Genomic DNA, 27,311 nt, shown 5'->3' with positions numbered 1-27,311 from the left:
GCCACCATCTTGAAATTGGTTTGCGTCAAGGGGCTGAGGGGTTACGCCCGCTTTGCGGAGCTATTTTTAGATCCTCGTGGAGGATCTCTAAGTCTTACTCACGTTGTTGTTCTTCATCTTCTTCTTGTGGACTTTTTTGTTTCACAGCCTACAGATTTCATCGAAACTTCCTGAAACTTGGCATAGATATGTAAAAATACCCTGCGCAGACATTAACCATCTCCGATTTTGAAAATTCCTCCGAAAAAAAAAGTTATGACATCAAAATATCTCTGCTAATGGAAATCGCCTAAAAAAATATCTCAAACTAGGCAAGCTTTTTGAATTCTGTTTGCGTGAATCGAACAGGGCATTAGCAGAGATGAATTACTGCACATATGATACATCACTATGATGTCATATCAATTTTTATGACGTCATTCCTATTTTTTGACATATTTTATTTCACAACATTTTTATTTATTTTATTTCATCGGATCTTCGTGAAACTTGCCATGTATATGCAGAAAGCCCACGCGCAGGCAGTAACCATCTCTGATTTTGGAAATTCTTCCGAGAAAAAAAGTTGACGTCATAATATCACCACTAATGGAAATCGCCGATATCATTATCTCCGAAACTAGGCAAGCTGTTTGAATTTTGTTTGCGGGAATCAAGCCGGGCATTAGCACAGATAATTTATCGCAAACCTGATACATCACATTGACGTCATATTCATTTTTATGACATCATCATTAAGAGGACGAGGATCTTAGCTCATTTGAGCTTGTTAAATCACTTCCAGCCGTTTTAACAAATATTTCTCCTTCGTTTGATTAATATATTTTTGAGCACAGAGCATTCACGACGTGTTTTTATTTCGAAAAATTTAAATTAAAAAAAAATTATTTCCCGTATTTACATTGTCACCCACCTTGTGAATTATGACGTCATAATGAAGACAGCGATTACGTCATCATTAACACGTCTTATTCCCCATTGAGAGTACTTGACAATGAGCCATGTGTAATATTTTTTCCCCTTGGAGTGGTTTCGGACATATCGAGGTGCAAAGTTTTTTGTTTTTTTTTCAAGTTGGTGCCTGCACCCCGTTACCTATGACGTCATAATTTTCATTCTAAATTATACAGGAGGAGGCGCATCTATTTGTAAAAAATTGTGTCAGTCGGACGAACAATTCACAATGTCTTACAATTCTGCTAACGGAATCGAAATTTTCGACAACGTTTCGTCCGTTGGGGCCCAGTCGTTGTCGTTGACTTTTGAGAAAGCGTTCGCCATGTTGGATGACGTCACGGCATTTCGGTGGGCGTTTTTTTTTCAGTCAGAACCGTCATTGTCACGTCTGCTGTGACTGCTGGTTGCATCATTGCTGGGAGCGCGGATACGCGTCGTTCAACGTCGTTCCATCCCAGGATCCATCCTTGACGAGGATATTCCCTGGTTTAAAAAAATTAATTATATTCAATAAACACTTGGGGTTCTTGTGTTTTTTTTGAGGCGGTGTATGAAGAAGAGGGGCAAACCATCTTCATCGACTTATTCTTTCATCTGTCTATTGAATCTCAGTAAATGATTTAAGATAACCATCTGGCCTTTACTTTGACTCGCACGTAAATATATTTGCACAATTATTTAGTTGGATCGTCGATGTTCCCCGCCCCGGCCACAGCGCGGTTTTCATCCTGATGAAGGAGCAATGACAAGGAATGAAGGAAATGTAGCCTTGTGTGCGATGCCTTATTATATCAGGCATCTTCTCCTTTTAACATGGAAGATGCCTGATATAATGATAGACCAGGTATAATTGAAGATGCCACACTCGGTTTGTAGGCGGTGTGTGAAACGAAAGAGTTAGTCACTATTCCCGAAGGAAAAAAATTTTTGGGAGGAAGTGACGTTCGAAAGCGGGAAAAAATTGAAGGTTTACTTTGGTAAACTACTTGTACGCTTTTCTCCGTGAGTTTTTTTTGTTTCGCATTTCGGTGTTTTTGTCATGAAAATGTTCGTCCGACTTCGACGAAATTAATCAACTTTTTGTGGTGATTGTAATGACCTTTGTGTGTGTCGTTTTTAAAAACGGTTTTTATCAATTTTTCATGTGTGATTTCTCATAGCGATGTACTGGCACCAGGTGGTTCATCAATGTGTGTGCTGTCCCTCGAATACACGTTAAATGGGTGTCCCGTCCACCGGCATTAAAAGGTGGAGTGGTGGACGTTAAATATATCCCTTCGCTCATGTCTTTGGGTCCCGCACACCCCCTCCCGCACCACACACGACCCCCCTCCCGCACCACACACGACCCCCCCTCCCGCACCACACACGACCCCCCTCCCGCTCCACACACGACCCCCCTCCCGCGCCACACACGACCCCCCTCCCGCGCCACACACGACCCCCTCCCGCGCCACACACGACCCCCTCCCGCGCCACACACGACCCCCCTCCCGTGCCACACACGACCCCCCTCCCGTGCCACACACGACCCCTCCTCCCGCGCCACACACGACCCCCCTCCCGTGCCACACACGACCCCCTCCCGCGCCACACACGACCCCCTCCCGCGCCACACACGACCCCTCCTCCCGCGCCACACACGACCCCCTTCCGCGCCACACACGACCCCCCTTCCGCGCCACACACGACCCCCCTTCCGCGCCACACACGACCCCCTTCCGCGCCACACACGACCCCCTTCCGCGCCACACACGACCCCCCTTCCGCGCCACACACGACCCCCTTCCGCGCCACACACGACCCCCCTTCCGCGCCACACACGACCCCCTTCCGCGCCACACACGACCCCCTTCCGCGCCACACACGACCCCCTTCCGCGCCACACACGACCCCCCTTCCGCGCCACACACGACCCCCCTTCCGCGCCACACACGACCCCCTTCCGCGCCACACACGACCCCCTTCCGCGCCACACACGACCCCCCTTCCGCGCCACACACGACCCCCCCTTCCGCACCACCCACGACCCCCCTTCAGCGCCACACACGACCCCCCCTCCCGTGCCACCCCGGCCTCCCTTCCCATCCATGCCGCACACGTCCCCCTCCCCCTCTGCAACACACACCACCCCCTTCCGCACCACACATGACCCCCCTCCCACACCACACACGACCCCCTCCCGCGCCACACACGACCCCCCCTCCCGCGCCACACACGACCCCCTCCCGCGCCACACACGACCCCCTCCCGCACCACACACGACCCCCTCCCGCTCCACACACGACCCCCTCCCGCTCCACACACGACCCCCTCCCGCTCCACACACGACCCCCTCCCGCGCCACACACGACCCCCTCCCGCGCCACACACGACCCCCTTCCGCGCTACACACGACCCCCCTTCCGCGCTACACACGACCCCCCCTTCCGCACCACACGACCCCCTCCCATGCCACCCACGGCCTCCCCTCCCATCCATGCCGCACACGTCCCCCTCCCCCCCCCTCCGCAACACACACTCCCTCCATGCCACATCCATCTATTTTATTGCTTGCCTCCTTTTGCAGTTTAAATTTGTCTCTTTCTGGTTGTGCAAATGTTATTCAAAGTAGCATCAATGATCGTGGCGTTTGTGCAAGTGTATTTACTATTCCATTATTAGCTCAACTGGGACAAAAATTGTTCAGGTGAGGTATTGACATCGTGCGGTGTTCGTCAGTCACTCAGTCAGTGAGTCAGGCTTTATGTCAAAACCCAGATCTTCTTCTCTGAAACAACACACAGACTTTCGAAGAATCTTGACCACAACCTTCATCACCCGTGATGTACCAAAGTTTGTTTATGGCATTAAAAAAAACAAAGCTCGGGGTTTATGGGGATCCACAGGGGGTCAAAGGTGGTCCAACTTCACCATACAACCTTCATCAGTCATGATGGACTATATTTTGTTCACGGTATTAAAAATTAATTCACCCCTTTCCAAACGAAGCAGTTCAGTTTGACATTTAATTATGAAATGGGCAAAACTTAGAAATGAATCAAACCTATTAGAAGTACCCTTTGGAATTACCCCTCAGAACCCTTTAGAGTTAAACAGTGGGTTCGAAAGGTTATTCTTCATTTTTGATGGCAGGATGGACATACTCAAATAATGAAGCAGCTTCACCGCTTAAAAGATCAGGGTCTTGGAGTGGTCAATGTGGGTCCAGGTTTGACCCCCCCCTCCCCCATCTCCAGAAAATGTTTATTTACTCTCTTCTCCAAAACCACACACGATTTGGATGAAACTTGACCACAACCTTCATCACTCATCATGCTCAAACTAATAGTCCCATTTTTCACCAAAGTTTGGGGAACTCCTGAGTTCGTCCTGATGCCTTGCAAATCCCCTAAAAAATATTTGCATGTTAGGTAGGTCAATTGAAAGGTCAAAGGTCATTACCATGCCAGGATCGCTGCTTTTGACTTCTCAAAAAGTCTTCACCCGATTTTCGATGGATCCTGGTAGGAATGAATCATCACTGTACGTGCTTTCACAAGTTTGTTCAAACCATCGGCTAATTTACATATTTTGTGGGTCATCCACTCCTGGGTCATTCCATGTCAAATCATCAAAGAATCTGCCGTCATCTCTCAGATTTTTGTAAAACTTTGGGAACCAATTGGGACCCATGAAAAACGGCAAGAACTCAAATATTTTTGCTAACAGCCTCTTAATTAGTGAGATACAGACTAACGAACTTTGGACTAATTAGCACGACGTCGCGAATTAAAATGGTCATATCTCTAAAAGTATAACACCTAGAGAGCTGGTTTTGGTGTCATTTTAAAGGTATTTTCATGCCCGATGAATTTGTCTGGGCAACATTTTCCTACCTCCAACCACAAAAAAGTTATCACAAAATATACACTTCAATCGTGAATCCCCAAAAAATGTTTCCTTCAAATTTCCTCAAATTCATCCCAGAGGTACCTTATGATGTCAAGAAGCTTCCACATAAGTTTTGTGATGGGCACTCCAATAGTTTCTGAGATATGAGCAATAATGTACATGTACGTATGGCATATAGGTTCGAAAATCAGCATTTGTAATGTATTATACAATCATTCTAACCAAGCCATGACAGGGAACACAGGAAACGACCATCAACTGCTTTGAAGTATCATATACTTTCATTTTCAACTGGGCCTGAGGGGAAGAAACAAGTGCTGCTGTTGCTCCATTGAAGAGGAAATTGAAAGCCTAAGTCAGGTTAGTGAACACTGTGTACTTGAACTCACTTATCGATTGTATAATACATTACAAATGCTGAATTTTCGAACCTATATGCCATATGTACATGTACATTATTGCTCATATCTCAGAAACTATTGGAGTGCCCATCACAAAACTTATGTGGAAGTTTCTTGACATCATAAGGTACCTCTGGGATGAATTTGAGGAAATTTGAATGATACATTTTTTGGGGATTCACGATTGAAGTTTATATTTTGTGATAACTTTTTTGTGGTTGGAGGTAGGAAAATGTTGCCCAGACAAATTCATAGGGCATGAAAATACCTTTAAAATTACACCAAAACCAGCTCTCTAGGTGTTATACTTTTAGAGATATGGCCATTTGAATTCGCGACGTCGTGCTAATTAGTCCAAAGTTCGTTTGTCTGTGTCTCACTAATTAAGAGGCTGTTAGCAAAAATATTTGAGTTCTTGCCGTTTTTCATGGGTCCCAATTGGTTCCCAAAGTTTTACAAAAATCTGAAAGATGACGGCAGATTCTTTGATGATTTGACATGGAATGACCCTCCTACCAGTAGTTCCTTGGTTCTATCAGGTAAGCGCAGAAGCATTGTCGCCTTTTTATATGCCCGATATATATATATATATATATATATATATATATATATATATATATATATATATATATATATATATATATATATATATATATATATATATATATATATATATATATCTCGGGGCGTATTATGTGATACCGGTCGTCCGTCCGTCCGTTCCTGTCCGCACTCTAACTCCCAAAGTTTTCAACTTTCACGTTTTATATTTGGTACATAGGTACAGACTGTGGAGACGGTGTGTCGCGACATACGTTCGTCATCTAAAGTGGTTGCCATGGCAACCAGGATGCTGTTTTCCATGTCGTAGCACAATTCTGTATATACCTTCTTGTTCGGGTGTATGTTGTGCTCACTTGAGCTCTTGTTTAATATATATTGCTTTAACACCTTGCCTTTTATATGGATTTGTAGCTTGCCATTTAACCTCTGTGCCATTTGGAGATGCTTGCTTTTTGCAGATGCTGACCACACTGTTTTGACTTTCACTGACACTTTAAACCTTTTTCGTGAACAGCCCCTTCCCCTCTATCACCCGGGAATCATGACGCTGACCCATTTATGACCTCTCCCCTCTTTGTTTGCCCCTGAGTATGCCTGACAAGTTTGGTCGACGTTGGCCAAAATAAGAGTTGCTCGAACAAATGGGTCCGGTGAATTGGTTAATTGTTTTGTTTGCGCCTCCTTTGCAGGCTGTGACACAATGGAGGTGAATCTGCTGTCAGTAGCCGAGAAGAAGATGACGGACCTAAGAGATGAAATAACTATGCTGGAGCAAAAGTTGAAAGAGAAAGAGAAAGAGGTGCAGAATTTCCAGAAGAACCGGCTCCACCAAATGAGGTACGAGGTCTTGCTTGTTTCGTCATTCCATTTCAAATCGATCACTTTTGGGCTTTTTTTTCATGCATTTGCCATCTTTAATTTTGAATAACTTTGGAATGATTTTCATCAGTCTTAACAGATAATTTGAGCCAAAATATCTGACCACTACTTCTCAATCTGTTGTTGAAATGCCACTGACGGTGTTTTGACCTGACGTGGCCTCCCAGCCATGATTCGAAATCTCATCCTCCGAATGCAGGGTTTCTCTCGGCCATTTTCATCATTATTATTTCAATCGATTTTGAAGATGAGCATTCAAATTCACTCATTTTCGCACCTGCTAGACGAATTAACGTTTCAATTTCGAAGTTGAAGCGTTCAATTACATTTATGGGCAGGAGTGAATTATGTTTTGCCAATCAAAATCACATTTGCATCATTCAATTTCGAAATTTTAAACACAAATTCCGAGTCTCACCATTCAATTTCAAATCAAATGTTATACATGACATCAGATTCTTCTTGACTTTTTCTTTTTCATTTACAAGCAATCTATTTCATCTTTGGTGATTTGAAAATCAAAACAGTCAGTTTGTTTCACTTCATGTGATGACTTTTCTCCTAAAATGTAAGCACTGGATATATCTATATATATATATATATATATATATATATATATATATATATATATATATATATATATATATATATATATATATATATATATATATATATATATATAGATAGAGAATCGGCATTTCAAATATGAATGCCTCCTGAAATGCAAGTGCCCAGGATCCATGCTTCAGGTATACTTCTACACAAATGTGGGTTGTCCACCTGTACGGCCTTTATCTGCAGCTCGATAGAGTGTTGCTCTTCTCTCTGGACTCGCCTTTGGAATCGACTTCCACGTTCTCTTCAATCTCATTCTTCATTCAGTGTCTTCAAGACAGCTGTTCACCACCATCTCAAATCATCCCTAATCAAAAACCATGATCTTTTCAACCCTTGTTTAACCTCCCCACATCCCTAAGCCCTCCTTCCAAATTTCCAGTTTTTCCCTCCTGAGATTTTCCTTTTCTTTTCATCTTGTCCACACCATGTGTCCTTGCCTACCCCCAGTCCATCCCCATACCCATTGTTTTTCCAAGTCTCCCTCTATCTTGTCCTTCAACTCTGCTGTTGGGATATTTTCAACTGGCCTCCCTCTGTTGTTCATTTTGTCATGTTGAAGACATGACTTGATGGGACATTCTGATTCGTTCAGTTGATGGTACATCCTGATTTGTGCAGTGTACTAGCTCTTCCACAAGCCTTGACTGCTTGACTATGTCGCAAAAAATCAAAACTTATTTTTGGAGAGTTCAGGGGATAGGTCATGAAGGGGGGAACTTTTCAGAGTTTTAAATTATCATTTGAATCGCATTTTTAGTGCGATTGGGAGATAATTTTGTCCAACAGCTGGTCCACTCGGTCATGTCAAATTCCGGTGACTCGTTTCTCCACAATCCTTTTGCTTTGGCAGTCTGAAATTTTCACTCAAAGATCTACTTGTTGGATGTCTCAAAGTATATCAGATTTTATCGAAAATCGGAGAGCATCAATGTTGGGGATTGTTCGTTTGATTATCGAAGGACCATGAAGTAGAGCATTGCATTCTAAAAATAAAAGCAGGAGGCCTGTGTTTCGTTGCTTGTTCGCAGGACACTACTTTGTAAGCCACAAGGTACCCCGCCTGATTTGGAGGTCATGGAGGATAAGTTCAACACGATGCAGTTGTTGCGAAAGATGCATGAACAGATGACAGGTTTTCGCTTGTGGAATTTCATCCCTGGCCAAACAAATCAAGGTAATTGTTGAACGAGTCCGGCCGGAATGGTAAAAAGTTTGCATCATTTTACCGGTTTTCCATTTTTTTTTCAAAAGTACCTGAAGAATAGGATAAAAAATATTACCCTGTAGGGTAACAAGAGAGAACCGACATTCTGAAGTACATCTTACAAGCTCTTCTTTTTATATGTCTTTGGTCTCAGACTTGTGGAGAAGTGTGTAATACGTCTTATACAGGACAAGGATGTTAGAGGATATGAGCATAATATTTATTCAATGATATGGATATTAGTACACGATGGGCAGTGGACACACCAACACGTGATGTTCTTCGAGGACAAGCGTGAGGTTTATTTCTGGATTGGGGGGCATTGGGTGGCACGTACTTCCTGTTTTAATTGTGGCTGACAGGATGACTGAGAGATATGCACACTTGCCTCGCAGCTGTCTAGCCTGCGTTCGAATCCCGACCCAGCTACTGTTACGAATTTGGGAGCTTACTACATACAACAGGGCCCAGAGTCCTTCTTGATCAGTTATATCGGTAAGTATGTGTTTCTAGTTAGGGTCCCGTCCCAAGTCTAATGGGAATTAATTGTACGTGCGCTGCGGAGTTATTTAAGAGTTCGGATTTTACGTCCCAACCAACGACCCCCAACAACTCTCTGCTTTTGGCATTGTCCACGCTCTTTGCTCGCCGGCGCGCGAGCACGTGCGTGGGCGGAGTTTAACATGGGCTGGTGTCCCTCTTTGCCCAATCGGCAAGGAGCGGGCGTCTCACCCGCCCCGTCCCCCACTCAACACCATCGCCATTACGCATGTGGTTGGAGGTGAGGAGGTAGGCGGAGCTACAAACGCCTCCGATCGGGTCTCCACCCAGAAGGGTAGGAGTTGCCCCGCCTACCGTGGGCCTGTCCTATGGTGGATGTCCAGGGAATCGCACGATGGGTCTGACCAATCAGGAGGCGAGTGGCCAGGAGAAGAAGCCCCTCCCTCCTAAAGAGGGAGAGTGTGGTGGTCAGGACCAGCGTAGAGAGACAGAGATCGTGGTGTTTGCCAAGCAGCCTGTCATCGTGTGTGAGACATTTCTTGTGGGAAAGGACATCTCAATTCAGACATTTCGAACCTGGCATCCAAAGCCAGTGAGTGGTTGTCGACAAGAGTGCGTTTTAAAGGATCGTGGATCGCGGTGATAGCGGTCGACCATCTCATCATGGGAGATCACCTCGTCTCGCCTCCTCTGGGTTTGGCTACCCTGGTCCGTGCTTTTGGCGACTGGAGCTCCGGGAAGGTGTGGACGTCCAGCCGCGTGCTCGCGGCTTGGTAGCCAGCCGTTCTGGCTCCCAGCCGAACTATCCTCCTCAGCTGGAGAGCCAAATAAAGACCCGACGGGGTCCATTTCTTTGTTTGGGTGTGCTTGTCTGTGTGCGGGCCTGTCTTGTCAAGTAGAATTGTTAAGTGCTTCTTGTTGTACATTATATACATTTCTTATTTGGATAACTCTGCTCTTTGTGTGTCCCCCCCCTCCTCCCATTGTAAATAAATCCCCTTTTTTTTTTTGTATACCTTGGTCGAGGCTCGTATGAGAGCTAACACACAACTCACAGCAAGGAGGCATGAGACAAGAGGGGCGGGAGTGGAAGGGACAAAACAGTGGGGAACAGACACATTAGGTGAACTGTGGAAGGGAGAGGGATGGGGATGGGACGGGGAACATGGCGAAGACAAGATGGACATTACAGGGACTTTCAGGAAGGAAAGCAGGGGAATTGAAGGAAGTGGGCTTGGGTGGATTATCGGGGGTAGAAAAGATCGAGGATTTGGATGGGGGAAGATAAGAGGTGGTGGTGAACAGCTGTTTTGAAAGCCTGGAGGGAAGTATGGGAAAGAATAGAGTGAGGAAGTTTATTCCAAAGGCGGGAAAAAAGAGGAATGAAAGAGTGAAGATGAGCAGTGATTCGTGATTTTGGTAGTTTTACCAGAAGGGGGTTGTTGGCAGACCTTGAGCGCCCTGTGGAAATGTGGTGGGGACAAATCGCAGAGAGAGCAGGGGGGGCAAGGCTGGAGAGGAGTCGGTAGAAGACAGAAAGACCACCGACCAACCTGCCGTGATTGAGTGAGAGGCCCAAAGACTCAGCTTCATTGCGGGAGATGCCGATGATCTTAAATGCCCTGTTTTCGACAGCGTGAAGCCAAGAAAGGTGGGAGGCAGGTGAAGCCCCTCTTGTTGAATGTCCCAGCTTGTCCTTGTCCTTTCTATCATTGGTTTGCCGCGTTGCTAACGGGAATTAGGAGGCCTCATTGTTGCCGTAATCGTGCAATTGGTCCGGCAGGATTCTGGTACTCTCCGCTCGGGGTACGACTCAGATCCGGCTCGGTAACGGCCCGGATCGCGCAGATCCTGCCGAGGGTGAATTTCCCCGGTAGTTTGGACGCCGTGGGTATTTAGGTATGTTGAAATTGGCAATTGACCCTATCCCACGTGGTCGACCTATTGGCGATCTTCGGTCCGATAAGGGACCCGTGACCTTTCGGATTAATCTGAAAGGTACGACCTAAATTTCTGTGTGTTCGGTGGAGCCGACTCTACTGCTCCCCCGAGCAGTCGTGCTCTCCACCGAGACCCGGCCCCACAACACTATAACCTGTCATCCTGGTGTTTCACAGGCAGGGTGATTCATCGATGTGTGCCATCCCTCGGATGGACGTTAAATTGTGCGTCACGTTTACTGGCATTAGTTGGTGGACGTTAAAGATCCCACGGAGTCCTTTGCGAAGAGTGGGCGAGCTGTTGCTGACTATGAACAAATTACAAATTGTGGCCCTAACCAGCAGGGGGGACTGCATCCATGGCACGGCAATGTGCTGTACACAAAATGAAATAACTGTATTTGTTTTTATTGTTATCAATGTTATACGATGTTGTAAAATAGTATTGTTGCGGTTTTATAAACCGCATGCCGAGATTGAAAGGCACACAGCACATAGACTCTTCAGAATAGTTATTTCTCCAATGAACGTTAAGAATAGCACCTTCCCTATCGGGGGTAATTATGTATTTCAATGCATTGAGTTGGGTAGTTTGCACCCCCTCTCAACCCGTTGGGATAATACAGTCATCAGCGCGTGATGACATGTATCGTGACTGCCGTCATCACGTAGGGCGTGCATGTTTTCCTGCCATGGCGTTCAACGTGTGCGAATCACACCAGCATTCTGGAACGTGCGCAAAATTCTCAAATTCCCATTTATTTCTTAAAACCCCACAAACACCTTGTTTGTCTGTTCATATGTATGGGTTTCTACCCTGTAATGTAATTTATTACAGTCTACTCCTGCACTGTATTTTGTTACCCTAATCTCCGTTCATTCTCCTTCACCCAAAACGACTGGTAAATGAACCAGGACATGACACAACCTCCCTGCAATGATTGCTCCATTCCCTGGCTTTGTACCATGGACATTGTTGGACGTTTGGGGTTCGTCCCGGGAGCACGGGGCTGGAAGGGGCGATTGCCCATGTTGAGTGCGGAGCTCCGCTCCAAGCGACAGCCGGAAAGAACATTACAGAACAAGCTGGGAACATTTATATACAAGAACAAGCTGGAAACATTTATTTACAATCAAGCAAGGAAAAGTATGTGGCACAGTAAATTAGGATTTATTGGTATGTACAGCAGGGATAGCAAGGAATTTGTGGGGTGTAACAAAAGGCAAACAATCTTACAAAAGGAGACACACAGCAGACTTATCCCATGAGAACTTCCACAATCTTAATTTATATCTTAATTTATGCAATGATAAATCTTAATTTACCCAACTCCCAGATTGCTCTTCCTCACCGCCTCTGTCCTACCGTGTTTTGGTGACTGGACGAGGGTTGTATCAATCCCGCGTGCTCACCCGGGACATCCCCGGCGAGATGCGGTCGAGCTATTAACGTCCGTTGCTCGGCCCCGCATCACGCGGTCTTAGGGCAGTCCGAGTCGTGCAGCACTGCTCTGTATAGTGGTTCATTGTAGCGATGCCAAGGTATAAGGGGGTGTGGGAATATTCTTCCCATGTGCGGGAGGTGTTTTTGGGTGAAGTGTTGAAGTTTGGTGAGTGAAGGGTGAAGCAAGGTGAGATGCCGGTTGGAAATTGGCGCGCAGATTTGAATGCAGTAATGGCGCGTGGTGCGCGTGCGGTAGAGTGTGTCGTGTGCTTTGATGGTTCCAAGCCACGGGAGGCATCGTCGTGTGCTTATTGCTAATCACATTTTGCATGGCGTGTATGCTTGCTTGCTTTGATTTGTACCATGGCTAAAAGGAAAGGGTTGGATTAGAAATCGGAATAGGAGACAGAGATAGTTAATAGACCTCACCAGAAGACGCACGCAACGCACTTCATCCCGTTAACCCACTTGACATGAGGGGAAGGTCTAACTGCACAAAGACTAACAAAATAACTGCCTGGGGATCACTGTATGTTGGGTGCCATTGCATTGGAGGCATGCGGTTTTGTAGGACCGCAACAATATCATCGCTACCTCCACCACCGAAGGTGCACGGAGGGTGTTTTCACCCATCTGTCTGTCTGTCTGTCTGTCTGTCTGTGAGCATGATATCTCAAAATGTTGTGGACTGATTCGTACAAAATTTGGTCGACAGGTTGGGTGTGTGACGAGGACAAATTGTTTCGATTTTGGTGAAGATCCGGGTCCGAATACAAGAATTTATTTTTTTATTTTTCATCGATTCTTCACCATTGAGAATAGGGCCAAAAACTATATATAGAACTATAATCTCAAAAAGTTATGGACGAGTTATGACAACACTTGATGGATGAGTTGGGTCGATGACAAGAACAAGCAGATTCAATTTTGGTTAATTTTGTCTGGATGCAGATCCGGCCTATCAGTGGGATACAAAACGTAAACTGTCCAGCCTGGCGGAGGTACGCGCTCTACTGAGTGCTGTTCTCGTTTTTCACTCGTTTTTGTCAAGTTTAATTTGAGTTCAAAGCAGAAGTGGATGAACTTTGCATTTTGAGATGCTTTCTTCTGGTTTGTTTCCTTTTTTTTTGTGTCGATAATCCAATGCAAGCTGTTGAGTTATTACATTTGCATGCTCAAGCAATCAGCAAGTTTGGGAACAACTGAACCCATAGTCTACAAATGCATCAACTTGACCACAGATCCCCTTCTGGGGGATAATACTGTGACGGTTTTGGAAATTTACCCTGGGGGAGAGCAGACATGGACACGTAGGAGACCCGAAGGTGAGTTATTTCATAAGTCTATGTGTAGGTGGACCTTTGCCACTTGTGTAATGGTTTGGCGGGGTGGTGGGGGGGGACATGCATTGAGGTTCGTTTGGGTATTCCCTTGTGTGATGTCTTCACCCCCACCCCCCATCCCTCTCTGCTTCTTTGAATACCCCATGACATCGGTCCATTCCACCAATCACCCCCTCTTACTTTCTAAATCCACCAATAATCTCCTTCACCAAACCTCAATTCAATAACCCCTCTTTCATTCCATCGGTCTTTCTTTCAACCCCGCAGATTTATTCTCATCTTTCAGTGCGTCTGTGTTCCTTACCACTCGAATAAACTCATTACCTCCGCCACCGAAGGTGAAGGAGGTTATGTTTTCACCCCTTTCTGTCTGATTGTCTGTCTGTCTGTCTGTCTGTATGCAGGATATCTCAAAAAGTTGCTGACTTGTCTGGAAGAAATTTGGTGGAGATGTTGGGTGTGTGACGAGGACGAACTGATTAGATTTTTGTGATGATCCGAATCTGGATCCGGTTACTAGAATTTTTAAAGTGATTTTTCACCATTGAGAGATAGGGCCAAAAACGATATATTGCACGATGTATCAAAAATTGTGGACGGATTATGATGAAACTTGGTGGACACTTTGAGTGTGTGACGAGGAAGAATTGATTCAATTTCGCTGAAAATCCGGATCCGGATCTGATAATTTTTTTAAGGTGATTCTTCACCATTGAGAGATAGAGACAAAAACGATATATAACATGATATTTCAAAAATGTATTGGACCCAATATGTTCTCTTGAATCAGGCATTACGTGGCGGAGGTGTGTGCTCTATCGAGTGTCCTACTTATTTTATGATTTACCACCAACCACCCGTCGCTCACCATAAACAAATGATCCTCCAGACCACCACCAAATTGCATTTCCCACATTCTTCCTCCCCCGTGCTTCCTCATTTTTCCTTCTTGCATTTCACATGTTCGTGGCACAAAGAACAATGCTTGTTGCATTCGTAATAAAGTACAACACTCTTCCCATACGCAATAAAGTACGGCGCTGCTTGCATGTGAACAGTACGTGCAGTACAAAGGACATTTTGTGCATGCAGGGAGGGGCTGAGGGTGCCTTCCACGTCTTTCACGCGTGAAGGGTGGGGGGAGGGCTGTGTCAAAAGGCTCCCTCAGGGACAGGAGGATTTTCTACAAGCTGCGTTGCGGACGCGTCCCTATCGGATGTGCACCAATGAGAAAGAGGCTTGCACGAGAATACACTCAAAACAACGAAATCCTGAGAGGAGAAAAAAGTCCAGAGTGTGGACGTAACAGAGTCGCCTCGAAACTTGTCCAGGGAGAAACAGAAAGGAGCGCAGAGTGTGGAGGAGAGAAGGAAAGAGCCCATAGTGTGGAGGAGAGCAGAATAGAAAGCTCACAACGTGGCTTGGTCTGTGTGGAGCTGCTTGTCCCGGGTGCACAGCATAAACGGAGCGGCGTGCCATTGGCATATCTGGGACGCCAGGGAGGACTTGCCTTCTGGTGCTGGACGTCCCAGAGATGCGGCTGCATGTCCCATCACATCACATCGCATCGCCACTCCAACGCCGATCTTTTACATCCTTCCTCCCCCAGTATATTTGGACCGGCACAGCCCCATTCTGTTGTGTAATGTGAGGCAAGGAGTCAACCCCACACTCTGTTCTTTTCATTTCTTCTCAGTTCTTCTTGTTTTCTTCCTCCTGTATTGAATGATGGCCATATGCCATTCGTCTAATGAAGTATGTGTGAGGGGAATAAGTGTTCGGGTTAAATCTGCTCTTCTTTGCCTTTTTCCTGGAAGTACTCACTTTAATGCTTGCTTGGTGAATAAAGAGCTGTAAATGATGTGCTTTTCACCACTGCTTGCTTGCTTGCTTATGTGTGTGTAAATAAATTGATTGTTGGTTGTTCTTTCCTCCATTGGTCCAGCACAGTCCGCATGTATCGTTAGCCGGGAAGTTGTACCCCACTGATTGGCGCAACATGTTAGCCAGCGTGTACTTGGCAGCCCCTCTCAGCTGCCCCTGATCAGGTAAAATAAGACGTATCGAGGGCACGAGTCCCCCTTTATCCTGCCAATCCAACAAAAAGGTAACAAGTAGTCGTGAGAACCCTGCCAGGATTGGCGGTGCCAATCAGCGTTCGTGGTTGACCAGCAACCCGCCAAGGCTGCAGAGTTAGCCGCGCCTGGTGGCCTCAGTACCAGACGTTCGGGAGGACCCCAAGCTCTTCCCCTCGTGACGAAACTCAAACCCCGAATCCGTAGCAATACATTAAAATTTGTTTATTTATATGATTGTGAAGTTTTTATTTTTTGAAATGTCATTTCAGGGCCTCAAGGTAAGACGCAAAGCTGCAGGTTTACGGGTGAAGGCTTCTCCGTCTGCTTCCAGATGGAGCTTGTGATTGCGGAACCACCGGTAAGTACAATCTTGCACTCAAATGTTGGATTTATTCAACTTTGCTATGAAATAGGTTAAATCTAAAATGTGTAACGTTTGAGGTCTTTCTTTGACTTTTCCGTTTGGATTTTATACTTTGCTCCTCTTGTCCTTTGATTTGCATCGCCAGGCAGAGAATCCTACTGCAAATCATATCAAGCACTTGGAGATCGTTTTGGAGAGACCAGTTTCTAGTGATTTGACCAGTTTGAGTTCCAGGTAAAGGTTCTTTGCACATCAAGCTTTATTAAACTTCACTCCTCTTTCCTTGACCTTTTGGTCTCTCTGTGGTGCTTCATCTCTCTCTTTATGCCTTCATTTAACCCCACTTTAAACACATGTTTTTACCTCTGCCGCCTCAGGTGGAATGAGGTTATATTTTCATCCATGTTTGTTGGATTCGCTATATATGCTAGATATCCCTTATTGTTGGGGTGTGTGTGTGTGTGTGTGTGTGTGTGTGTGTGTGTGTGTGTGTGTGTGTGTGTGTGTGTGTGTGTGTGTGTGTGTGTGTGTGTGTGTGTGTGTGTGTGTGTGTGTGTGTGTGTGTGTGTGTGTGTGTGTGTGTGTGTGTGTGTGTGTGTGTGTGTGTGTGTGCAACGCGAGGCTCCACAGCATGAACCAGCCAACCGATTTCGATGAAACTTTGCCAAGAGGTGGAATATATACTGGGAATGTGCGCATTTGAATTTCGTTGCCAAGCAACCACCCGTTGCCGTGCAACGGCCGAAAAACCGCGTACAGTATTTTCAATACTTGTCCTTCAGTTTTGAATGTAGAGAAACGAGACTTCGGAATTAAACACTTCGAGATATTCAGAAAATTTTACTTGAGCCGATTTTTGATTGAGGTTTTATTTTTCAAATGGTAGTCCTTCAAAAATCGGGTGTCTATTTACCGTCATTTAAGGTGTGTATACAGTGTTTGTAAGGGACTACACCGTTGTTCCACCTTCGATCTCTCCTCGATCCAAACGTTATTGACCAAAGTGAAAAGGATCCAAAATAAATGGAATCACCAGCTTTTCTGTCTTTGTGGATTTCTAATAATGTTTATTTATTTACCGAAAACGATTCCAGGACCCACACACCACCTTCAATTATTTATTTATTTACCGAAAACGATTCCACGACCCACACACCACCTTCAATTATTAATCTATTTACTGAAAACGATTCCATGACCCACACACCACCTCCAATTATTTATTTATTTACCAAAAATGATTCCCCACCCACACACCACCTCCAATTATTTATTTATTTACCGAAAACGATTCCCCACCCAAACACCACCTCCAATTATTTATTTATTTACCGAAAACGATTCCATGACCCACACTCCACCTCCAATTATTTATTTATTTTCCGTAAACAATTCCACGACCCACACACCACCTCCAATTATTTATTTACCGAAAACGATTCCATGACTCGCACACCACCTCCAATTATTTATTTATTTACCGAAAACGATTCCACAACCCACACACCACCTCCAATTATTTATTATTTACCAAAAATGATTCCCCACCCACACACCACCTCCAATTATTTATTTATTTACCGAAAACGATTCCCCACCCACACACCACCTCCAATTATTTATTTACTGAAAACTATTCCACGACCCACACACCTCCAATTATTTATTTATTTACCGAAAACGATTCCACGACCCACACACCACCTCCAATTATTTATTATTTAAAGTGGGAGTGGCGTAAGAAAGTGGGCGTGGCTTATGAAAAATATTGTGTGGCTCAGGAGGTGTGGCCAAACAAGAGCATCGAGAGAAGTTTATCGGGTTTTCCGTGTGTGTGTCTGTGTCTGTGTCTGCAACGTGAGGCTCCACAGCACAAACCAGCAAACCGATTATTTTTCAAATGGTAGTCCTTCAAAAATAGGGTGTCTATTTACCGTCATTTTATATGAGGAGTGCCAGTTGGCAAAATATGCAATCGGAAAAATCTTGCCAGGCAGAGGAACAATTGTATGTGAACCAATACGTCTTGGCAATGAATCTTCGTCGGTGGATCAGTCAGAATGAAAAGCATCGTATCCAGTGCTTCGATCCTAGCGAATCCCTCATCGCCTACCGGCTTGTTTCTCTGTTTGACTGTCTGTCAGAAGGATATCTCAAAAGGTGATTGACTGATTCGGGCAAAATTTGGTGGACAGGTTGGGTGTGCGATAAGAATGAATTGATTTGATTTTGGTGAAGATCCGGATCCGAATCCAGATACCAGAATTTCTTTTTAATTTTTTAAGTGATTCTTCACCATTGAAATTTTGGGCCACAATCAATATATAGCACGATATTTCAAAAAGCTATGGACAAATTCGGACTAAACTTGGTGGACAGGTTGGGTGTACAACAAGGATGAATCGATTCGATTTTGTTTAAGGTCTCGATCTGAATCCGAGAGTTTTTAAGTCATTCTTCACCATTGAGAAATGGGCCAAAAACGATACATAGCACAATATCTCAAAAAATTGTGGACGGGTTATGACAAAAGTTGGTGGATGAGTTGGGTAGGAGACAACAATAAGCTAAGTAAAATTTGGTTAAGGTATGGATGCAGATGCAGCCTCTCAGTGGCCTACGAAGTGCCGTTTTCGTTACTCCTGTTGTGATGTTTAAAGAAATATATTTTTATTCCCCTCATTGCTGTATTGTGAGTTTTTCATCCCAAAAGTCAAAATGTGCCTGCCAGCCTTCTTTTGTTTGGTTCACCATGTGTTCACGCATTGTTTTTTTTCTTATTCTTCACAAATTGAGGCTCATGAAAGAGCAAGGTAGAACCACCAATGATGGGACAACAAAATTTGAGGGAATGAACGAACATGTGAACAGGATAGGTTGGAGGGCAGGAAACGATGAAACTAGCAAGTAATGTGGTTTGGTTATGAAAGGTTAATGATGGTAATAAAGATCATGAGCCACCATTGCGGAATACAGAGGATGACGGTGCTCCGTTTGCTTGAAGTCCTGCAGGGAAGTGTAAGACAAACCAGCTTCTGGAGGTTTGTTGCAATGATGGGAGAAGTGAGGAATGTGAGAGTTGAGGTCGGCCTGGATTTTGGAGGTTTAACTGGGGAGGGATGGCTGGAAGAACACGTGCATCCTGGAGTAGATTGGGAGGGTTGGAGGACCGAGAGAGTAGATGGAGCAATGTTGGAGAATAGACTGTAAGAAACATTGACCAGCCTGCTATGTGAAAGCAACGGATCTTGAGCTTTGGTCCCATCATTGGAGATTCCAATAATTTTGTGAGTTTCAATGGTTAAAGGGGAATCCAAACTCTCAGACCACCTCAATGCTAATCTATCAATTGATACCCTACAAAATAGATATGATGTCTTTTTTTTTCCAATTTCCAAATTATAATGTCATTAAGTTTGTGATTAAGAGTGAAATCTTCTTAAGATTAGCCATGATGTCGCACATGGAAGTAGACCACCAAATCTGTACTGTAGACCAGTGCTACTCAAAGTGGTGGTACATGGACCGGTGCGCAAGTCATTGACTGCTGGTCCGCGGCGAGTTTCCAGTTTCACATTATCATAATATATAACATTTAATGTATAAAATCTTGAAAAATAATATATTTAAGCCGACAAATTCAAAATACGAGAGAGAGAAGTCTACATATATATATATATATATATATATATATATATATATATATATATATATATATATATATATATATATATATATATATATATATATATATATATATATATATATATATATGAAAATGTCAACTTTTATTATATTCATTATATTTTAATATTTTTCCGGTATAAATTAATATTACTACAGATGTTCAAACAATATTTTCTCGGATCATAAACAAATAATAATATGGCACCAATATGGTACCGGTCCCTGCCACATTGGGAAAAAAACCTGCCGGTCCGTCACATCAGATAATTTGAAAAGCACTGCTGTAGACGGCTTACATTGCTGTGCAATTTAACTCAAACAGCAAATAATTTTACGGTTTTTCCACAAATATGTCAAGTCGATGCATCCTTGGTGTTTGTATAGTAATACAAACCGAGATGGTTTCATGCTACACCAATGGATGAAAGACCCTAGGTTTGCCATAAATTGCACGAGGTTTCTCCGAAATACCCGAGTGTGGATCGGGCCTCCAAAATGTTCACTTTTGTGCTTGGAACATGTTACAGAGCATTGTTATGAAACAACAGAGATGGCTAGATCTTGCGGTTATCCACCACAATTGAGAGAGGATGCCATCCCCATGATTAATATTAAAAAATATTGTCATCCAACTCTCAAAGTTTGGGCGGTTGTATGATTTTTATGTCAAAATTTGCAGTTTTCTAAGTTTTTGACTTTGTGACCTTGGCCTTGGGATGAAAATGAAAAATCGGACAACGACAAGTTTTAGATAATTCATTTTGCTATTCAAATACCGAAGAACCCATTCCATTCAGTCAATTCCCGGGGAGAAGATAGATTTTTAATCCGACTACCCCCTAAAAATGGATATTTTTTGGGCATGGCTCTGCCCACAATGGGCGTAGCACGCCCTCATCCAGGAAAACACAACTCGACATTGATATCGAACACATAACCAAGTTTCATCAAGATCGGATCAAAGTCCACGGAGTTATGCTCTTGACAGACAAACACACAGACAAGCCGGTAGGCAGACATGGGTAGTCGATCATGTCGAATTTAGTCGTTTTTCAGCCATTACTAGCCAACAAAAGCGTCCATAGCAACGGTTCTCTCTCACACATAACTCGGACATACCATGAACCTACCATACCAGTTTCATGTATATCTGACTCGTAGTCTCTGAGATATAACGAACTTCGTTTTTTTATTGTTTTCGACCAGGGTTCATTCAAAGTCTATCTTCTCCGACAGTTTTCATAGGATCCGTCTGGAAATTTTTGACAATATGGCTGAATGTACTGCCCACAGTCGTTCGTGGCCCGATTTTTGATTTTCGAATTTTTTTTTTTTAATGATTTTTCAAAACTTTCAAAGTCCCGTTGCTAGGCAACGGATGGGTCCATAGCAACGGTTCTCATTTGCACACAACTAGCTCATGGTATGAACCTACCAACCAAGTTTCATCGAAATCGCCATTGTATTAATTGAGCACTGGACCGAACAGACAGACAGACAAACATATCTATGGAAATACTGATAATAAGGGTAGACTAGATTGACTACCCAACACACAGACATAACAAATATAGTGGTCACTGGCTGGTGCTCATTAACCAAAAAACATTCCCCTTCAAATTAGACCGTTATTAACGATTCTCAATGGTTTTAGAATAAAACAAATTTGTGTTTCGGTTCCCCTTTAAGGTGGCTGGCTTAAATTATTCGGTTCTTTTTTTTGTTTGTTTTTTTGGATACCTTGTCGAGGCTTGTATGAGAGCTATGAGTACGCACAGCAAAGGGGGGGGGGGGCATGAGACAAGAGGGGCGGGAGTGGGAAGGACAAAACAGTGGGGAGCAGAGTCATTAGGAGATGTGTGGAAGGGAGAGGGATGGGGCGGGCAACACGGGGTATACAAGATGGACATTACAGGGATATTCTTGAGTTCAAGCCCCTGTTGTGATGTTGAAATAACACCAGGAGACATGTCCTAGTCCAGTTTGATGCACAGTATGCACAAGCTCCAGGATTGTACATATAATTATTGAGGAAAACCTGTTAAATAAGTACCTTGATTTTCATTCCATTCTTTGACTTGCTGCCCCTTTGCTTTGGTATTCATGGTTGTTGTTGTTGTTGTTGGTGTTTTATTTGTTTTTGTTTTTATTAACAGTGCAAAGATTTGAGTTTTTATTGTGCAAAACATGGAACTTCTCAACCAGCCTTGTGAACGTCCTTTTTGCAGACCTCATGTTCCATGCTTGTCTCGTGTTCTTTATTGTTGTCATGCAGAGCTGAAGAGACTTGTGACCTCATGCTGTTTTTTCGCACGCTGCGACAGTTTGGTTGTTGGGCCAAGCATCGTCGCGCCACTTTCTGCCACTTGCAGGTCAGCATGTTCATGAGTGCTCACTCACAAATCATTCTTATTTTTAAGTGCAACTTTGTATTGATTTCAGAAGGGTTAGAAGGCAACACACTATGAGTGGGCTATGGGGTGACACATGGATACAAGCAAGTGGATGAAAAAATAGGTGATGGAGTCGGGAAGGGGAAGATGTTGAAGCCAGAAAGTAGAAGGCGTTGGTTGGAGGTTAGTTAAGCCTGGTGTTGGCTTAACAGTTAAGGTGGCTGACTTAAGACTTTCGGGTCTTGAGTTTGAGCTCCTGTCGTTGCGTTGAAATAACACCACGTGGGTTGATTCAGCCTGTCATCTTTCCAAGATCGTAAAAATGAGTACCAGCTTACTGGTAACGAGGCGCTGCATCGGTGGCATAGCTGCGCTTCCAGAAAAAAGTGATGGGGGTCGGGGGTGGGGAGATGAAATAGCCGAGGGTAGCAAGACCCAAAGATCAGCAGAAGAAAACACAGGCCCCCAATGAGTTGAAGGCATTGATTTGTTTTTGCATCAGTGGGGGAAATGCCAATGATGTTAAGAGGTTAGATTTCCACAACATCCATTGGAGACAAGTCTGAAATGGGAGTACCAGCCCATTAGAGTACAGTCGTATTCCACATGATTGTAGTTTTGAAGACCTTGTCACTTAAGAAGTTCAGATTTGGCACGGTGGAGGACACCCAGTTTGTGACAGACTTTGGTGGCCAGCTATGATGTGGCTTGAAGTGTGATAATGTGAGATTTGATGTCATTTGGGCCTGTTGCTGAGGTTGACGCTGAGGGAGAGCCAAGCCAGAAATTTATTTTCCTTCTCGCATTAAATAGTCAGATTCTGAGAAGCAGTGAATACAAGGTAGTAATATGGGGGACAGAGATGTATGGTATGGGCACACAAACTTTGGAGGCAAGCATTGAGTTGAGATATTCTGCTTTATTTTGCACAGAGTTGACTGGAGCTGTTTGAAGTGAGGGAGGGGATTGAGGGAGAGCATTTACCAGAAACAACCTAATGAGGTACTACCTGGATTTTAAGGAAGGGGATAGTTTGGAGTGTTTGGCCTTGAGATGAGCCAATTGTGTTAATGGTTCTGGCTCGCCTAACAACACGCATTTGAGAGTCTTGCAGAGTGATTGCAGCTTGTCCTCAGTTAGGCCAGCTGCTTCATAGCCACTGCTGATAGGATGGATATGAAAGCTGCATGTGAGGTGGGCTATCTTTTTGTATGAGAGGGAGAAGGAGAAGGAGAGAGAGACAGAGACAGAGACAGAGACAGAGACAGAGACAGAGACAGAGACAGAGACAGAGACAACTTCCCCCGGTGGAGTCCATTGGATGCAGAGGATATGCAAGACCAATCCTTTTGTGTGAGACAAGATTGAAGTTCTTGCAAGTTGGGTTGAATGAAAAGCCAGACACTGGTAACTGGTTGCTCTCTACCAATGACTAAGAGTCATTTGTACTTTCACAAGAAAATGATCAGACTAATCCAAATGGAGTAGGAGGGGTAGGATGGAATGTTTTTCATTACCAGTTCCAGGAGAGAAGATGTACCATTACCTGAGATCTGGGTTGAGGAGTTCACAGGTTGGGTCAGACTCGGTCACAAATCCTGAGCTACGATGCTTTTGCTGATAGTTCTACAGCTCTGTCCCAGCCAGCTTGCGTGGTGGTAGTTGAAATCGTGGAGGAGGAAGGCAGAAATAGGATGGGTGGTTCTGAGTTGGTCCATATTCACAGGATGAGCGACTCGCAATGAGTCACTGTCATTGGGTGAATGATACGCAATAAAAAATAAATGTTTGAATTAAATTATTTTTGTGAAGCTTTCTCATTACAGAGACTTGTATTCCGTCATGCCTTATGTGTTGATACACGAGGGCTATTTAAAATGTTTCGTGCATAACCTTGCCATGCCGAACTGCTCACAGCTTTTCAGTTGTCATGTTTAGTCGTGATACCACCCTTTCTCGCATGGTGGCGCTAATGTATAGGTGCTGCCACCACTTAGAGCTGAACATCTTACCGAGGTGCTTTGAAAGAAAATTATTCGTATACGTCCATGCATGGAATTTTAAAATGACATGGACTGCTAGGAAAACCCTCATAAGAGATTTGTCTGCTTATGAAGGAGGCTTTGGGGAACCATTCTCCCCTGTGTATGAAACTGTTCCGTAGGGGGTTCATACCACACTGGCTGGGCATTGGGTACTTGCTGGGCATTGGACACCGGATGTGCAGGTCAATCAACCAATACGACTGAAGAGGAACAAATTTTTAAAGGTTGAATTCTGCGGTGGAACCAAAGCATTACCTGTATCTAGGTTGCACGGGGAGACGGCATTTATACTCCAATCATGTGCCACATACCGACAATGTCTGGCATTGAAGTGGAAGATTTGTGCAAAACGGGTTGGCCGTGTGTTCAATGATGGCCACATGTGGCACATCAGCTTTCCACACACACATGGTGCACGGATTATCTGCAACGTCGTCTGTACGACGTGACGTGTTGCTGGAGTGCATGCAGATACTGGATGAAACATGGGGACATACATCAGACCCACAGTTGAAGAGGAAAAGTGCTGAATACCGGTCTCCATAGTCACCAAGAAATACAGTTGCTCGGTGCTGCCAGAGAGCGCTGAAGGTGTGTGATTATACGTCGGGTTCTTCTCCCAAAATGGCCTTTTGCTCCACAATTCCTGTGTGCCAGGCTGAGACTGCGAATGTGGGTGTATTAGGTGAAGGCTCTCTGCACCATCTTCGTTCTCCTAACTGTATCTCTCCTTGATCCAAAGATCAAGGAACCATTGCGAGCATATCGGTGTGAGATCGAGGGTGTGCAGAAATCTTTGCGTGATCCGACTACTGGCACTTAGCTTGGTGGTATCTTATAACTCGCCACATTGCTGGTGAAAGTGCATTGAATGTCAGGGTGGAACATTAACACGTGAACGATCTGATAGTAGTACTCTCACCTCCGCCAGTATTAAACATTGTATTTTGTCCACTGGAACCACCCGCTCTATTTGGTATGGTGTGTGGGGTGGGGGTAGTGAGGGAGATTGGGCAAAAATACTTTGTGCCCTGGCTAATAATCCACGCTGTCTGCAGCAGGGGCCAGTAAACCATTTGCACTGTGGCATGTGTACAGGTGAAAATCGTAAGATGCCATGCCCCCCCCACCCCCTTGTAGGGAGGGAGGGTTGTATATAAGCATTTATATTTATGATTGTGGTTTTTTGTGCCCATAACCTGACTCTGGGTACGACCAACACGTATGAAAAAGTTGGTGGAGATTGACCCAGCCTTTTTACTTATGAAATCTTTAGATTTCGTAAGTATATTGATGACTTCCGTCATCTGTTTGTGTGTGTTTGTTTGTTTGTAGGCAAGATAACTCGAGAACGGAAGAAGCTACCAATGTCAAATTACACCACGTGATTCAGGAGGGTGATGGCTTATTAGATTTTGATTACGCTTTCTTGTCCAGCCTAAAACGTTCCAAACAAATGTATCACGTGTGCACCGGCAGTAAGAAGACATGCATGCTAATTATTAGTGCTGATTAGATTTTGGTCAAAATCGGTCAAAGGTCAAGGTCGCAGTGAGGTCAAACATAATTCCGTAAATTCATGTGGAGAAATGGAGTATTTTTGCTTCGGTCGACGTTACAAGTTCGTTTTAACTTCGATTTTAATTTTGTCTTCGGTTTTTGCGATCGCTTAGGACGCTTAACACTCGGTTGTCGAAATTCTGGTAAAAATCAGATGTTTTGGAGACGTTTTAAGATTTATAAAAAATATTTCACTCACCGCGTCACGACTCGTCACGTGGTGCAGCGCGCCCGAGCAGACGCAGCGTTGATTCACGTAAAGGTTTTGCGTGTGCGCGCTGACGGTGTTTTCGATAAAGATGGTGTTTAAAAGTCATTTTTTTATCCCAATAAAGGTTATCGTCGCATGCCTGACTCGCTAAGCCGTCGGATTATGTAAAGATTGTTGGTGGATGACCGAATATTATGGTTTTGTGACTTTGATAAAATAATATGAAATAATTGCGTGGAGAAATGGAGATTTTTGCTTCGGTCGACGTTACGAGTTCGTTTTAACTCGGATCGCAATTCTGCTTTCACTTTTGGTAACGGTTAAGTATGCTTAATACTCGGTTGTCGAAATTCTGGTAAAAATCGGATGTTTTATGAAATTTATGTTGGGTGTCGTGTCTGAGGCTAAACTGATGATTATGCTAATGAGGGGGATTGTAACACACGGCATTACGCGCTCGTTTTAAAGTCAATTTCAATCCTGTTTTCACTTTTGGTAATGGCTTAGTATGCTTAATACTTGGTTGTCGAAATTCTGGTAAAAATCGGATGTTTTATGAGATTTATGTCGGGTGTCGTATCTGAGGCTGAACTGAAGATTATGCTAATGAGGGGGATTGTAACACATGGCATTACACGCTCGTTTTAAAGTCAATTTCAATCCTGTCTTCAATTTTGGTAACGGTTAAGTATGCTTAACACTTGGTTGTCGAAATTCTGGTAAAAATCGGATGTTTTCTGAGAGGTTTGGTCCAGAATCATCGTAGAAACTTCTGGTTTGCGTCGCTACTTTCTCTGGAGACAGCTTTTATGAGATAAGGTCAGAGGTCAAGTTGACGATTTCGTAAGTACCAGTCTATGACTGCTTGTTTTTTTTTTTCTTCTTTGTATGATTTTCAGAAGCGTGTGCGCGCGCACACACACACATATAGTTATTTAATATGTTAGGATATCATGCTCAGTAGTTATACACAATATTTTTCAACTGACCCCTTGTACTTAACCAAATCCAGATATGTAATCAAATGACCAAATGCCTTTCACTGGCTGTGCCTGTTGGCAAAGCAAGTGTCCAAATGCCGTTACCAAACACTTGAATATAAACACAACGCACAGACCAAGAAAATACGTTCACACCTGCAATCGGTCAACCGGTTGCTGTTATCATGGTATTTCATGACCCTGACTTTTGCTTTCTTGGTATTGTTTTTTTTTTGCCTAACCAGGCG

The 27,311-nt window shown here is 44.1% G+C and overlaps 1 protein-coding gene across 2 annotated transcripts in view; it reads left to right on the top strand.

The window, feature by feature from the left end:
- The first annotated feature begins 1,677 nt into the window (after positions 1-1,677).
- Positions 1,678-27,311, top strand: part of CENPP (centromere protein P) — a 118,151-nt gene continuing 92,517 nt past the window's right edge. For both annotated transcript variants that reach the window (XM_085864196.1, XM_085864195.1), the window contains exons 1-6: positions 1,678-1,959; positions 6,506-6,653; positions 8,342-8,487; positions 16,093-16,181; positions 16,333-16,421; positions 22,150-22,246. In XM_085864196.1, coding sequence (XP_085720322.1) covers positions 6,517-6,653; positions 8,342-8,487; positions 16,093-16,181; positions 16,333-16,421; positions 22,150-22,246 — 558 coding nt within the window. In that variant the 5' untranslated portion in view covers positions 1,678-1,959; positions 6,506-6,516. The remainder of the gene's footprint in view (positions 1,960-6,505; positions 6,654-8,341; positions 8,488-16,092; positions 16,182-16,332; positions 16,422-22,149; positions 22,247-27,311) is intronic.

The sequence above is a fragment of the Eptatretus burgeri genome, chromosome 18, assembly GCF_056783735.1.
Source record: "Eptatretus burgeri isolate ZD-2024b chromosome 18, Ebu_testis_v1, whole genome shotgun sequence".
NCBI classification, from domain to species: domain Eukaryota; kingdom Metazoa; phylum Chordata; class Myxini; order Myxiniformes; family Myxinidae; genus Eptatretus; species Eptatretus burgeri.
The sequence above is the reverse complement of the archived record's forward strand: the minus strand, read 5'-3'. Positions and strand labels throughout refer to the sequence as shown.